Source organism: Sceloporus undulatus, chromosome 5, assembly GCF_019175285.1.
Source record: "Sceloporus undulatus isolate JIND9_A2432 ecotype Alabama chromosome 5, SceUnd_v1.1, whole genome shotgun sequence".
Classification (NCBI taxonomy): domain Eukaryota; kingdom Metazoa; phylum Chordata; class Lepidosauria; order Squamata; family Phrynosomatidae; genus Sceloporus; species Sceloporus undulatus.
Genome location: NC_056526.1, coordinates 21,930,845 through 21,944,865, shown reverse-complemented (window position 1 = coordinate 21,944,865; position 14,021 = coordinate 21,930,845). Strand labels below are relative to the sequence as shown.

Below are 14,021 nucleotides of genomic sequence, written 5' to 3'. Positions count from 1 at the left end.
GCGCGGCTCCCGCGCAGAGCAAAAAAGCCCCCAAATGGCACTTCTTCCCGTGGCGTGGTTATAACGCTGTGAGGCGCCAATGGCACACTCGCGATGTCATAAGCACCACGTGACGTGCAGACCCTATGCATCCGACAAGTAATAATGGCGGCGCCTGTGTGTATAGGGCGCCGGCATTATTACGCCCCCGTCATGTGCTAAGGGTGAGGCCGGTGTGGACGCTAGGTCCCCGGCCAACCCCTAGCACATGATGGGAGCAGCTCAAGAGCCCATCTGTAACGGGCCATTGTGTCTCCTGTTCCTCTTCAAGTAATGTGTCTACTTAGCAGCTCTGTCCTCTCTGCAAATAGGGGAACATGATGAATCTTTTTAAAGTTTTTTTTCCCTAGGGACAGCAACAGATAAGACTCAAAAACAGAGCTCAGGATGCTTTGTTTTTCAGAGGGGGAAAAAGACAGCAAATGTGTTAAGGCAATGTCCTGCTTGAGAACACAATGCAAACACTGAAAGTTTTTTTTTAACTTTCTGCACAATGGACAAATGAAAGGAATAATTTAAATGTAAATTCAGTCAAGGATTTGTTGCTTGCAAAGTACAATTTTAAGCATTTGTCTCGTCCAGTTTTATTAATACAGTGGAGCCTTGCCTTGTGCAGGGATCCATTCCAGACACACACACACACGCGTAAGGCAAATACTGCATAAGCTCGTGCTCGCGGTGGCACGGTGCACACGTCATTCAGTAGATTGCAGTGCAGCTTCTGCATAAACCAGAAGCTGCATATGGCGCGCCCGCATATGGAGTGGGCGCGCTGTATATTGCAACCCAACAAGACATTTTAAGGAAGAAAAGTTATCAAAATATGATAGTGTATACAGTAAAATACAGTATATGAAATTTAGCTGTAAATAAATAATATAAAATGAATTCATATTTATTTTGTAATGTCCTACATTTTTCTTGAATGTCTTACATTTTGTGTTGCCTTGTCTTTCTTTGCGGTTATAACATCTGGTCACCCTGAACAACTGCCCTGGTTCACTAGGAAGCTGGTGCCAATGAAATGAGAGAACAGAGACTAGAGCAATAATGGCAGAAGACTTAGAATGAGTCCAAGCAAACATGGGCTAGAGTTGACTGGAAAGCATATGCTGTGGTGGTGGTGGCAAAAAAAATATTTCTTCACTGTTACTATTGCATCCACATAGTAGATCTCTCTCAAGTGGTATGGGGCCTTTTACATTCTGCCTCGCAACAGCAGAATATAAGCTACTCAGTAGCCCATTGTGAGGAGTTTTGCACAGCACTTTGCAGATAGAATCACTCAGATCTGACTTAGATGCTGTAGTTGATACAGATCTGGTGGATGTAACCTTGGCCCCTGCTTCTCCAATGTTATTGCCATATATTTCCATTTGTGCCACCTGAGGATGCAAACAGGATCCTATGAGAAGATCATGAATTTGATCAAAAGAAGGAGAAATGAAAAGTTCTGCTGTGACTAAAATGAAGGAAGAATTAGCATAATTCAAGGAGGGGACAATTTGCGCAAATTATTTGTGCCTTTTTGTTTATGCAAATCTTTGGATGAAGCACATTTAGTACTTTAACCGTTCCACTTAATTTTTAACCAGGTAAATTTTATCAATACACAAACACACCCATGTCAAAATAAATGTGCTTTTAATTCAATTTAACGATGTCATTTTGTGTGTGTAACTGAACATTTAAAAAAGACTAAACAACAACAAATGCCCCAATATTACATTAATAATTTCCAAAATATCAAAAAATACAAAAGACAGTTATAAAACAATACTCGACATTCTAGGAGCTTTTAGGGTACATATTTCAATTAGTTAGCTAATATAGCTTACAGAGGGATTTTGTACAGTTAAAACAACTGACTAAGAATTCAAATGAAATCTTTACCCTCATAAAGTTGATCAAAATGTTGGGTGTCCAAATCCACTGACATTTTAACCACTGTAGTAGTACTTAACAATAGTCTTTGGCTTCCTTTAATAACAAGAAGCACACATACATGAATTCGTCACATAACTGAAGTTAAACACAATATGAAAGTTCACTTTCTGATAAGTGTGTAATGAACCAGATAAACTGGATAGCAGCATTCATAGATCCCAGAGCCCCTGCTAAGTACTGCAGAGGCTTGCCTGCTTTTGCGCATTATTCGATTACCTCCCCAAAGTTTAAGCAACAGCAAAATCATTCCTCCAGGCGAAAGTTCCTGGGTGCTCTTTGGGCTTGCAGTACTTTCATCCTGATCAATTAGACCATCTGCTGGAATTAAAAAACTTCCAAGGAGGTTGATCAGCTGGGACATATCTGAGTGTTTAACAATTTACAAAATAATTTAAATAGACAGATGAAAATACATTCTGAACAGTGACAAAACCAACTACATGCACAGATGTTGAAAAATTGACTTCTAGATTGTTCAAATTAGTCACTCACGTTTGATTACATACATAAAAGTTTGGTGGCCTTGGTGAAACAAAGCAAAAGCATGTATCTTTCAAAAAACATGCCCATGAGATTGCTCAAACTTACAGATATCTAATTTGAGGGACTGCTGTCCAAGCTTCGGCTTCGTTTTTCCAGATGCATTTTCCTGTACGTTTCAAATGTTGTTTGAGAATCCTTCAGAGGTATAACAAATGTTTCATTTCTATCCAATAATTTTATTGCAATATCAAGTGGGATGTCATCATCAACTGCAAAAATAATTTGGAGAGTTTATCCAGTTACAGCCTTTGAAAGCACAGATTTAGATAATTCAACATAAATTAACCTTGGGGCCCTCTCCATAAAATTGAAATGGTGGGATTCCTGAAAAAAAAAAAAATGCTCAGTTTTTGCATCTTCTTTGTGAAATGCTACAAATTATAGTCCATTAATATTGGGAAGTCTACCTATTCAACTTTTGGCAGTAAAATCAAATTATGATTATATATAGGTAATGATATAGAGAGCTAACATGGTGTAGTGGTTTGAGAATTGGACTATGATTCTGGAGACCAGAGTTCAAATCCCCACTCAGCCAATGAAACCCACTGGGTGGCCTTGGCAAATTATACAGTCTCAGCCTCAGACAACTCTATGATAGATTTGCCTTAGGTTCACCATACATTCAAAATTACATGAAGTTGAAGGCTTTCATGGCCTGCATCCATAGTTTTTTGTGGGGTTTTTGGGCTATGCGGCCATGTTCTAGAAGAGTTTATTCCTGACATTTCACCAGCATTTGTGGCTGGCATCTTCAGAGAATGCTTGCCTGGAAAGGAGTTGGGTATATATATACTGTGTGAACCTGGGAAGGCAGGAGTGATTTGCATGTGTATTGTTCTGTTGCTAATGGCAGGCCTCGGGGTGGGAGGATTAGCACTAATCAAGTAGACACTAATCCTCTTTTGCAGACCCTCCCACCCTGAGGCCTGCCATTAGCAACAGAACAATCCACATGCAAATCACACCTGCCTTCCCAGGGTCACACTGTGTGTGTGTGTAATTTAATTTCAGGGCTCCTCTCCAATCCCTCTGTCCCATCAAGAAACTCATCTGAATCTGGAAATAAAAGATTCTGTCTGTATCATTCATAATAAGAGACAGGTGTGAGGAGAGCCCTCACAGTTATCAGTAGTCTTGACTTAGTAAGAAACCAATCAAGAACCAAAGGTACCTTGAGCTTCATCTTCCTCAGTTTTTCTTCTTTTTACAGGAGCGTAATTTAACCAGTCTTCTCTTTTACTTTTGACAGCTGTAATAATTAAAACATTTGTTGTTTAAAAAGTTCCAAATGTAGCAGTCAGACATTTAGGAAGTTCAGACCAATATGTGTGACCTATAGACACCCATTATGTTACCCCATTCTATGCAACTGATAACCCCAAGACATACATGTATATTAAAGATCAGGAAAAGTCATTGCATCTTCATTATTGTTTCACAGCTATAAAATACATTTCTGTGGAAATATTCAAGCATTCCAATTTAGGAAATACTCAAGACAACACTTAGAGGCATCTAGCTGGCCCTTTGAAAAGAGAGAACTAAACTGCATTAGATTTTGAAGTGTTACTACCAGGCTTTCCACATGTCCTTCAAACTTTTCTGTTTGCTTACAGAATAGGGAGGGAAAAAGCTTCTTGAGTTCAATCTTGGTTTGGTGTCCAAATTTTCTGTTATTCAAATGTAAAAGATCTGTTTTGCAGTTTTACTTAAGTGGAATCCATCTAAAACCTACATTCCTGGGTACTTCACATTGTAATATCCTTTGGTAGAAGTGGCTGACACATTCTACAATAGAACAAACACACTCTTTAATGGGAAAATAGGAGATCTGGTAGTGGGAGATGAACAGGAGAACTTAAAAGTAGTATTAACCTACTTTTAAATCTTTATTTTATTCAGATGTAATGTGGATGTGGAGTCAAAAAGGCACCAGGTTTTGTGTACTGTTACAAGATAACAGGTTCAGAGTAGAGCAGCTAGACTGCTGGCTGGACCATTGTGGAGGAACAACGTAACACTCATCTTAAAGCGCTGCAGTAGCTTCCAATACAAAGGTCTGTTACAGACAGCCAAAATAAAGCTGCTTCGAGTCACAGTGGAGATATGGTGTTTCAATGATGCATGAATCCTAAGAGTCCAGAAGTCGCACCAAAGCCACACTTCAGCCCTAAGGACTGGAACGTGGCTTTGGTGTGGCTTCTGGACTCTTAGGACGCATGCATCATTGAAACACCATACTTCCACAGTGACTCGAAGCAGCTTTATTTTGGCTGTCTGTAACAGGCCAATATGAAGTTGATGGTGATTACACTTGAGAGTACCTCTCCCTATATATCTGTTCAATGTCTGCATAAGGGGCCTTCTGCTGTGCTTCACCAGTAGGAACAATGAACTGTGAGAGGGCCTTCTCTACTACACTGTCTCAGTTGTAGGATACTCTTGCCCTTAGACACACCATCCACCATCCACACTCCATGAGGCCTACTAGGCCTTGCCTCTCCCTCTGGTGTCACAAAGAATCCAGCCACCCTCCTGAGTGACTTTTCAGACTGGCAGCATTCTACAATACTTTATAGCACTTGTTGACTATTTTGTGGACACTTACTTGTTGACGCTTTTTGATGTCACTCCCTGTTTAAATGCCTAATCATTATGGCTCATAGTAACCCTTTAATGGCTGGTTACTATTAAAACCCACATTGTACATTTTCCTTGTGACTCTATATCCCAACAACATTTCCTTATATTAGTCAAAGTAGATTAGAATTAGATAAGAAATTTTACTACTTCTGTGTATGCTGTTTCATATCTCAGGTGGAGGTTGACTGTTCATGAAGTTATCGAAGTATGATCATTCACAGGGAGTACCAACTTCTCATTCTTTGGATGACTGCCTGAGCAATCAACATTCATGGGATATACCCAAGCCCATATTCGGTGTGTGTGCGTGCGCTTTTCACCATTATTAATTAACATCTATAATAAAGTCCTTCCAAAAGCCAAGGTATCCTGTTTTTGTCAATGCAGACTTTATCTGAAGGATTAATATAATCTCAACACATTTTATGCTTACCCTCTAAACCCAATGTTGTCAGTACTGTTTTTAAGGACATTCCTAATATCTCAAACCTCAAATAATTTGCCTGAATTTCTATACCAATCTTCCGCATCAGAAGATTGCTCATCCTCATTATTAATCTGGATGTCATCTCAATTTTCTCTTTCACAACTAACCTCTTTCACTCTGAATCTGAATCTAGATCCTTTTGAATTTTTTTCTTTATATTTGTTTTTAGTATTTGATAAATGCTTAAGACTTACTTAGACATATTGTATGTTTGCCACTATTAACAATATTATCCTGCCCTAAAGTATGCTTATTTTGCAAAGAGGATTGAATCTAAACATGATTACTTTCTACATCTATTGCCATAGTGTGTGCCTCTAAGGCACTGTCCACATAGACAAAAAACTGGTTTCACCCATTTTGAGCCTCACCTTTTTATACAACACATGGTCCAGGGCCATACTCCAGAGCAACATAATCCCTGGTTTGCTCAGCACCAACCCAAAAAGTGCCCATTTTCACACCAATATATAAACAGCATGACACAAGTGTTCACACACAGGAAAGTCCAGGACGACTGCAGAGGTGGTCTGGAGCAAGCATCCTGGACTTGGTGAGACACAGTCACCAGTGCCATTGCCCAGCACAGGTGTTTTCTTATTGAGTGCATAGGCGCATGGGTGACCAGCTGCACTATCAACCCACGGCACCATCAATTCTTCACAAACACCATAAAACAATATTATGACAAACACAACAGGTCACCAAGAATTCAACAGATGTAATACAAATATTAACAAATTAGACAGTCTAACAGGGGGGCATGGGCTAAAGGGGGGAAGTAGGCATGTATAGGGGCAGGCCTCCATAATTATACTTTGCCAATATATCCCAGGGTTCACTGATGCACTATATGGACAGCATATCAGTTATGCGACTGTGTGTCTGATCACACAGAAAGCCCAATGGAATGGCAGCTGGGAGGGATGAGGGAGGTGACTGGCAGACACAGGAGGAGTGTTCTTGTGATGCTGCGCGTGAGTTTTAGAGGGAGGTAAAAACTGATTGATGTGGCTTGATGCTGTGTGGTGCAGATTGCCTATGGGCGCTCAGCCTATTGTGGGAGTGGGTGATGTGAACAACCGGTGGTGTCCTTGAATTAGGAAATTCTAGAGGCAACCTGTCTGCTCAGCCCCTAAATGATGTAATTACACTGACCTCTTTAACCTTTCTGTTGAACCCTGTTGAAAAAAGCTTTTTAAAGAAATACTACATTCATCCCATTTGAATTCAACTGCTTATAATTTATTTTGTAAATTAGCGTTAAAATAAAGAGATTAAATTAGCCTGTAACACAGATGTATCCAGTTCACCGATGGACCTGAAGAAATCTGGCTGTAGCAAATTTTTATTAGCTTGAAGTCATTTTCTTATTTGCCTAACTAACATCTCCCTAATAACTTCTTGCATCTCAGACATGTTTTTCCGGTGGTTCTTGCATATCATATTGCTACTGTGTTAACAAGTGTTGCTGCTGAACTGCCTACATCTATGCAAATGAAAATGCTTCTAACTGTATTTTTCCAAATTTATCTTTTTAATAATGCATCTGCTACATGTAGAAATGTATTCACTCAGAATAGTATTCAGTGATGCTCAGAATCAGTCCCTTCTTTATGTTCTACTTTATTGTATCCATAACGTTTCTCCAGATCCATTACGTTTAAAAACTTATTTCCATTTAAAGGCTCTTGTGAATGCAAGATAGAAATATATTGGGACTTTTCGCACATCTGAGAGAATGAGCCAACACTGCTCAAGTCTGAGGCACTTATGGCATCATTATGCTGGATCGCCAAAGCTTTACTCTTTCTTTCCACTGCCTTTTGTCTTTTCAAACTCTTATTCAAAGTGGGAACCTTAATCATATGTGTTTCACTAGAGTCTTGCTTAACTTTATATCTTTCACAGTTTGTATTGTGTTTAATTTTTGTACGTTGGCGTCGAACAGTATCCACCCTTGATTTCACAGGTTCCTGAGAAGATGCATGGTGTGACAGTTCATTTCTTATGTGCTTGTTATTTCGTTTGGGGTTTTGCAAACTTAGCATTTCAAGCAGAGAAACTACTTGATCTATTTGGTGTGGCTTACACTCATTTGAATTTTTGGGTCCAGAAATCTTCTTCATGGTTCTGACACTTTGCGTTCCTGAAGAAACTGTCTTACTAACTGTATGTAATGTAGAAATTGGAAGTTGACTGTTTAGTTTAAAGTCAACATTACTGTTGTCACTAGGTTTTGGCCTACATTTAACCCTAGTTTCAGATTGTGAACACAGATCCAGTTTTTGCTTGGAACCTAATCCTTTCACCAGTGCACATCGACATGGTGAGCTTATATATCCTGTAGCTAACCAAGCTTCTGCGCAACAATATGTTGGAATTTCCCTTTTAAAAGATTTTTCTGATGCAGTCTCCCTAGGTTCAAAAGCTATAGCTTTATCAGTTGTAACACGGCTAATGTTCTTTCTTGTCAAGTTAGCTTCTGAATCTCTTTTGAAACAGTCAACTTCAGAGTTTTCTGATTTATTGGAGAATTGTTTCTTACGCTCAGGAAATACTTTCCTCATCTGTTCAGAGTTCAGCATTGTTATTTTAATTTGGTCTATTGCTCCAGAGGGATCATGACATTTTCTTAAGAACTGAAGATTTTCTGTGTTTCCTGTGTCATTAGGTTTAGGCATAGTGTCATTATTTCCTGTTACATTTAATGTCTTCATATAGCCAATTCCATAAGGAAATTCTTTTGAAAGTTCATTCAGCTGATCACTTAGTAAAGTTACAGGAGCTTCAGCAATGCTTCCAAAATGTTCTTGGTTTTCCTCAGTTGACACACACTCTGCAGTACTCTCTTTGTTAACAATACATAAACCATCTCCAGTGCTAGAACTGAACTGGTCCTCTATATTTTGACATAATTCCTGGTTACCATTCATCACGTCTGTACTGTCAACACCACAAGACACGTTTTCCTCACGTTTCTTTTCGGCAAGAAGAAGGCGGTTTCCCCCTTCCTCAGCATTTCTTTTGTTCATCTCATCTAAATTGTTGTAACTCTGAGACATCTCTAAATCTGGGACACTTTTAAGTATTTCTTCAACAGCCCTTGATAATTCGCACGGTGATGGCAACAAGGCATTTCCTTCTGAAACATTTAAGCTTAATTCAGGTTCTGTTGATTTAGGTTCTGATTCAGTTTTCAGAATACCAGATTGCTGATCGTTGCATTGAAGTAAACGAATAGAATCTTTTAAAGAAGTGTCATTTTCCATGGTGGATGTCAAAGGACTGGTATTAAAGATATTAGCTATTTGTGAATTGTAAAATGCATCACCTTTTACCAGAGTGCATACACTGGATATCTGTAACACAGCATCATTGTATACAACCTCATCAGTTTCTCTTGATTCTGCCAAATCTGGACCAGTTTGCGACTGTACATACTTTTGAGAAACTGTCTTGTCAGGTGGAAGATTACCTCCTGAACCAAGTTGGGATTTTAGAGGAGAATGACTAACTGCTTTTTGAATTAATCCATGACAGTAATTTTTCCCAGGTTCAACACTGACTTTTCCATTTTCTTGTGTAGATAACACTGCTTTTTGATGTACATGTATATCTTCACAGTATTTAACTGACTCCGATGTTGAACACATAGTACCTTGTATTTCTTTATCATTCTGTGGCACTGTTGAAAGGAATTTTTGTAGACCATGCACTCTGCCTTCTTCGCCGAGTGGACAAGTTATTTCTAAAGATGAACTGTCTTTGTGCAAAGCAATTTGAATGTTCTCTTTTGGCAACATTAAAGGAGTAACAATGGCTACTTGAGGTTCAGAATACTTTGACAAATTAGAACTTACTGCATCATGGTTTTTTTCAAGAGATATAGAAACAGAAGAGTGAGTTGTTTCATCTGATCCAGATGTAACTTTAGCTTGGTCATTCTGAGCAAATGTACTGGTGGGGTTTTCCAAGCTTTGCTGTGTTTTCTTATCATTCTCTCCACCTTCTGAGGAAGACAAACTACCAGTTGATTGTGTACTTTCCTGTAACTGTCCATTGAGAGATGTTGGAAGGCTCTTCCTCCATAAATCAAGACTTGTCTTTAATTCTTCCAAAGAACAAATTCCTCCATTTCTAAAAGAATCTGCAGAAACTGTGGGGGTCTGGACATTGTCTGCTTCTTGCATAACTGCAACCCTTTTAGAATGATCAGAAGCTGAACTAGAGGCATCATAAACATGTTCATCCCCAGTTCTAATGTTTTTCTCTTGTTTTTGCACTGATATAGGACATACAGACTGAGAATCATGGATGTTTTCCGTTATCCCTTTTTCCGAGTTTTGAACTAAATTCTCAAGACGGCAACTAATATACTCACGAAGAGTTTCTAACGCATCTCTCTTGAGTTTAAAATGATGAAGTGAGCCTGTACCAGATGTAGCATTTACTTTTTCTAGTTGGTGGCTGGTAGAACTAGAAGTCTGCATTAAGCTCATATCATTTTTTATGCACGGCAAGGGCTCTTGGGTAGGATTCATCTGAGATATTTGGGGACTTAGTCGGGAATTGCTAGCAGTATTATTCACACTGTATTTAGATTTTTCACCACTGGTAACTGAGAGATTCCTGGATGAGCTCTCATCAACAACCAGTTGTCCATTTTGACGTGTAACTTCTTTTTCAAAGAAAGCATTAAATAGCATATTTTCATCATCAGTACCTTCAAGTAAATTTCGTAAAATTGGCAATAAATGAGAACCTGTTTTCTGTGGTAATAAAGGAACAGCTTTAATCTGATTGGAATCATAGGAAGCAGGTGAAGATGACTGATTCTTATTGGCATCTTGTGAAGTAAACTGTAGTGCTGGATCAGCAACAGGCCCATTCTGAGTGATACTATGAGAAGACTTGTTAAGATTTTGATTGTGATCAGAAGGATCAGAAGCCTGCTTGTTCTCTTGTGTAGACAGAAATATTTCGCGTTTTCTTGAATAAGCTTCTCCAAGCTTTAACAGGACATGTTTCATCGCTTTAAATTTTTTATAATCTCTTGCTAGACTCTCTTTTGTTATTTTAACATTAAGGGGATTGTCAGGAAAATTTACTGGAACATTACCTGGCTTCTTTTGTGGTTCAAAAGTTTGACTTGTCTGCTGTGTTAAAGCTTCATCAGCAGAAACTATTCTATGTAGTTGCACACTACTTAAAAGGTTGTCTCTGAATTCAACTGATGATTTTGTTGATTCATTAGACAGCTGATTTCCAGAGCCACGTTCGCTTACATTGTAGGCAATACTACCCACTGCATTGGTTTCTCTAGTAGACTGTCCCTTCTGAACACAATGAGCAGAATATGAAGCAGTATTTAGATCTGGCATAGGTCTATGATAGTTTTGAACATTTTCATTCGATATATTTGTAACAGATTGTGGTAAGGAAAATTGTCCATTGTTTGTTTGTACAGGAGGCCCGCGATATGCTGGTGGTGGTTTATTAGTAACTTGAATAGGCACAGTGTATGATGAAATCTGTATTGCATTTCTCTTGTCACAATGAGTAGGCATGTTGTATGGGACATTATTTACATCAGAGGCATACTGCTGTGACTGCACAGTTGCTGCCATGCTTGGATTTTGGCCATTTATTTGATTTTGAATATTTTGTCCTATAGGGAGAATAGTATATGCAAAGTTCTGTTGAGAATTTAAATAATGGCTTGATGAAGAGTTAAGAGGTCCTGCAGCACCCACTTGAGAGACAGAAGGTCCATTGACATAAATGTAAGGGGTCAGTGTTGGTTGGTTTTTTGGAGATAGACTATTTTTGCAACCTTGCTGATATACTGACATTCTCACAGAGTTAGAATTAATTTGTTGGGGTTGATTGTTGTAATTTTCCATGGCCATATATGGATTCGCTCTTTTTTGAGGTATATTTTGTACAGGATTTACAGTACCATCTTGTAATACTACACAGGAAGAAGAATGAACATTTCTCATCATATTTGAATTCTGAGTGGCGCTAGGTGTCATCTGGACAAACACAGCTGAGCCTGAAAGTGAAACTGGAGGCATGTTCTGTAAATGTTTGGATGGGCCAAAGCCTTTGTTAGCATTTGATAGTTTAGGAAGGATAGGCTGTAAGGCACTGGAGCTGCTTGCAGCAGGAAAACGCTGTTCCAAACGTGCTCCCTGGAATTCAATGTTCTTGGCCTGTAAGCTGGAGTCAGGTGATGGTCTTATGTTCCAGTCCATCATGCTGTTAGTTCTTTTGTTTTCAGAAATCTAAGGAGGGGGAGACAGTACTATTATTTTATATATGCAAAAATGTAATCCCTCACCCACCAAAGGAAACTGCCATTTTATTTATTGTGTAAATGAAGCTATTTTAGAGCTTCTATTCTAAGCTACATGATATTAATGTGTTTTAAGGATGTTTAAAACTAAGTAAATTATAAACAAATTGACATACTTCATACAGCAGACTATGAGAGTGTTCATTTATCTATTTTATTTATTTATTGCACTTATATCCCATCTTCCTCCCACTGGCAGATTTTATGTTGTTTTATGATTTATGATTTTGTAAACTGCTGTGCAAAACATGTAGCGCAATATAAATAAAATCTAATAGTAATAATAATAATAATGGGATTCATAAGCAATGTGATCCATAAGCAAGGCTCAAATACACATTTAAAGCCCTGAGATTATACACTCTCTCCATTTTCTTTCTCCCATATGATCAGTATTGGCTTTTCCAAAATGGAAAGAGGTGGTCCAGAAGGAAAAGCATGATCAGTTTTCTTTCCTAATTCAGTTTACTTTTTTCAAATTCATTCTCTAGATAAACTGGCCAAAAAAAAGAGAGGCTTCTTGCTGTTCAAGACCTTGTAGCTTCATTTATAATAATAAAATTTTATAAAGCAAATTCATTTTGTAATTGCGTTGTGAATAAACTGTACTTTTAACATGTCAAACATTATAGTTTTATGCCACATATAGTACATTTGTGTTCCTGAACCAACATAAGTGACAGTTAATCTCTAAATTGAGCTGCTGTTGCATTTTCCCCAAAAATTTCTCTTAAAATGTTTTGGTTTTACAGAAAACAATTTTTTTCTGGTGTTCTCAAAATACTTTTTTCTCAGCAATTTTACATGTCTATCATCTGAATGTAGGACTATCGTTAAACTGACCAGTGCAGGCAATCCATTGTCATGAGTGTCCTTCTATAGGTACACCTTAGAAGAAAAAAGAATGGGTACTATTTTGCCTTGGCTAAGTAATATTTGTCATGCTTTGGGCAAAACTGGAAATGGGGAATTGTTCATATCTTTAGCTTTTGCTTGGCTTCAAAAATACATCAATAATAAAATGTGCAGGTATCTAGCTACAAAGGGGAATATTAATTAGAACCAGAGTAAAGAGAGTTAACTTAAAAAAAAACATTTCAATATTCTTAAATCCCTTGGTCCCCATGTAGCGCAGGGGGGTCAGTCACACTAAACAATTATAGTGTTTTATGTCAACTTCAGAGGCAATGGTTCTATCTTATGGAATCCTGTGATTTGCAATTCAAGAAGGGTATTTAGACTTCTCGGTCAGAGCAATCTAGTGGCTCAGATTATAAACCTTGGGATTCCATAAGAGGTAACTATGGGAGTTACAGTGGAAAATAGCACTATAATTGTGTAGTATGAATGGGCTCACCAATTGAATTACACAGCAAACCAGTACTATACTTACCATCAGTTAATTTACATTTTATTCAAGCTTGTTTAACTTTCACTGTAATCAGTATCGCACGGCAAGGTTTTCTAAGAAGAAAAAAATAAGAAACACAAGTTTGGCAAAAAGTGGTGCTTTGTCCTCTACACAGCAAAAAAGAATAGTGAGACATTCAAACATAATTTACTACCTTGCATTTAATAAAAAATTTATCTCCTTGGAACTAACTGTCCCTTCTCCAAAAAAAAACTGTCTTTGTCTTTCCTCTTTTCTTTTGGTTTGTTATCAATCAGGCAGAAGTGTTAAAATATTTGCTTGTCAGTAGAACAAAGGAAAAAACTTGTTGTCCAAAATTATGTTTAACCTGCAAGCCCTTATCCTTCTGTTGAGCTCCTTCAACTACTGGTCTGCAAACTATAGTTGACTGATATGCTGTGAGTAAAGCATGGAGACATCTATGTCCCCTCTGAGTTACTATGGTTTCTTAAAAAGTCTACTGCAGTCTAAAAATAATAAGGGAGATACCCTGATTTCTGCCACAAATACCCAAATGCATTGAAATACATCTAAGCATCGCAGCCTTCCTGAGTTAATCCTATCTCTCACAGAAGATGTTATCTCAC

At 38.1% G+C, this 14,021-nt stretch overlaps 1 protein-coding gene and 1 long non-coding RNA gene across 5 annotated transcripts in view; both read right to left on the bottom strand.

The window, feature by feature from the left end:
• Nucleotides 1–1,666: 1,666 nt before the first annotated feature.
• LOC121931234 lies at nucleotides 1,667–4,656 on the bottom strand. The gene is made up of 3 exons (XR_006104099.1): nucleotides 3,704–4,656; nucleotides 2,575–2,738; nucleotides 1,667–2,349 (listed from the first exon to the last, which is right to left on the bottom strand). It is a non-coding gene; the product is annotated as an uncharacterized LOC121931234 (long non-coding RNA).
• A 2,229-nt stretch (nucleotides 4,657–6,885) lies between these two features.
• RESF1 (retroelement silencing factor 1) overlaps nucleotides 6,886–14,021 on the bottom strand; it is a 37,558-nt gene continuing 30,422 nt past the window's right edge. For all 4 annotated transcript variants that reach the window (XM_042468724.1, XM_042468721.1, XM_042468723.1 and 1 more), the window contains exons 3-4: nucleotides 13,417–13,487; nucleotides 6,886–11,952 (exon numbers count right to left, since the gene is read on the bottom strand). In XM_042468724.1, the coding sequence (XP_042324658.1) occupies nucleotides 7,249–11,952; nucleotides 13,417–13,419 (4,707 nt within the window). In that variant the 5' untranslated portion in view covers nucleotides 13,420–13,487 and the 3' untranslated portion in view covers nucleotides 6,886–7,248. The remainder of the gene's footprint in view (nucleotides 11,953–13,416; nucleotides 13,488–14,021) is intronic.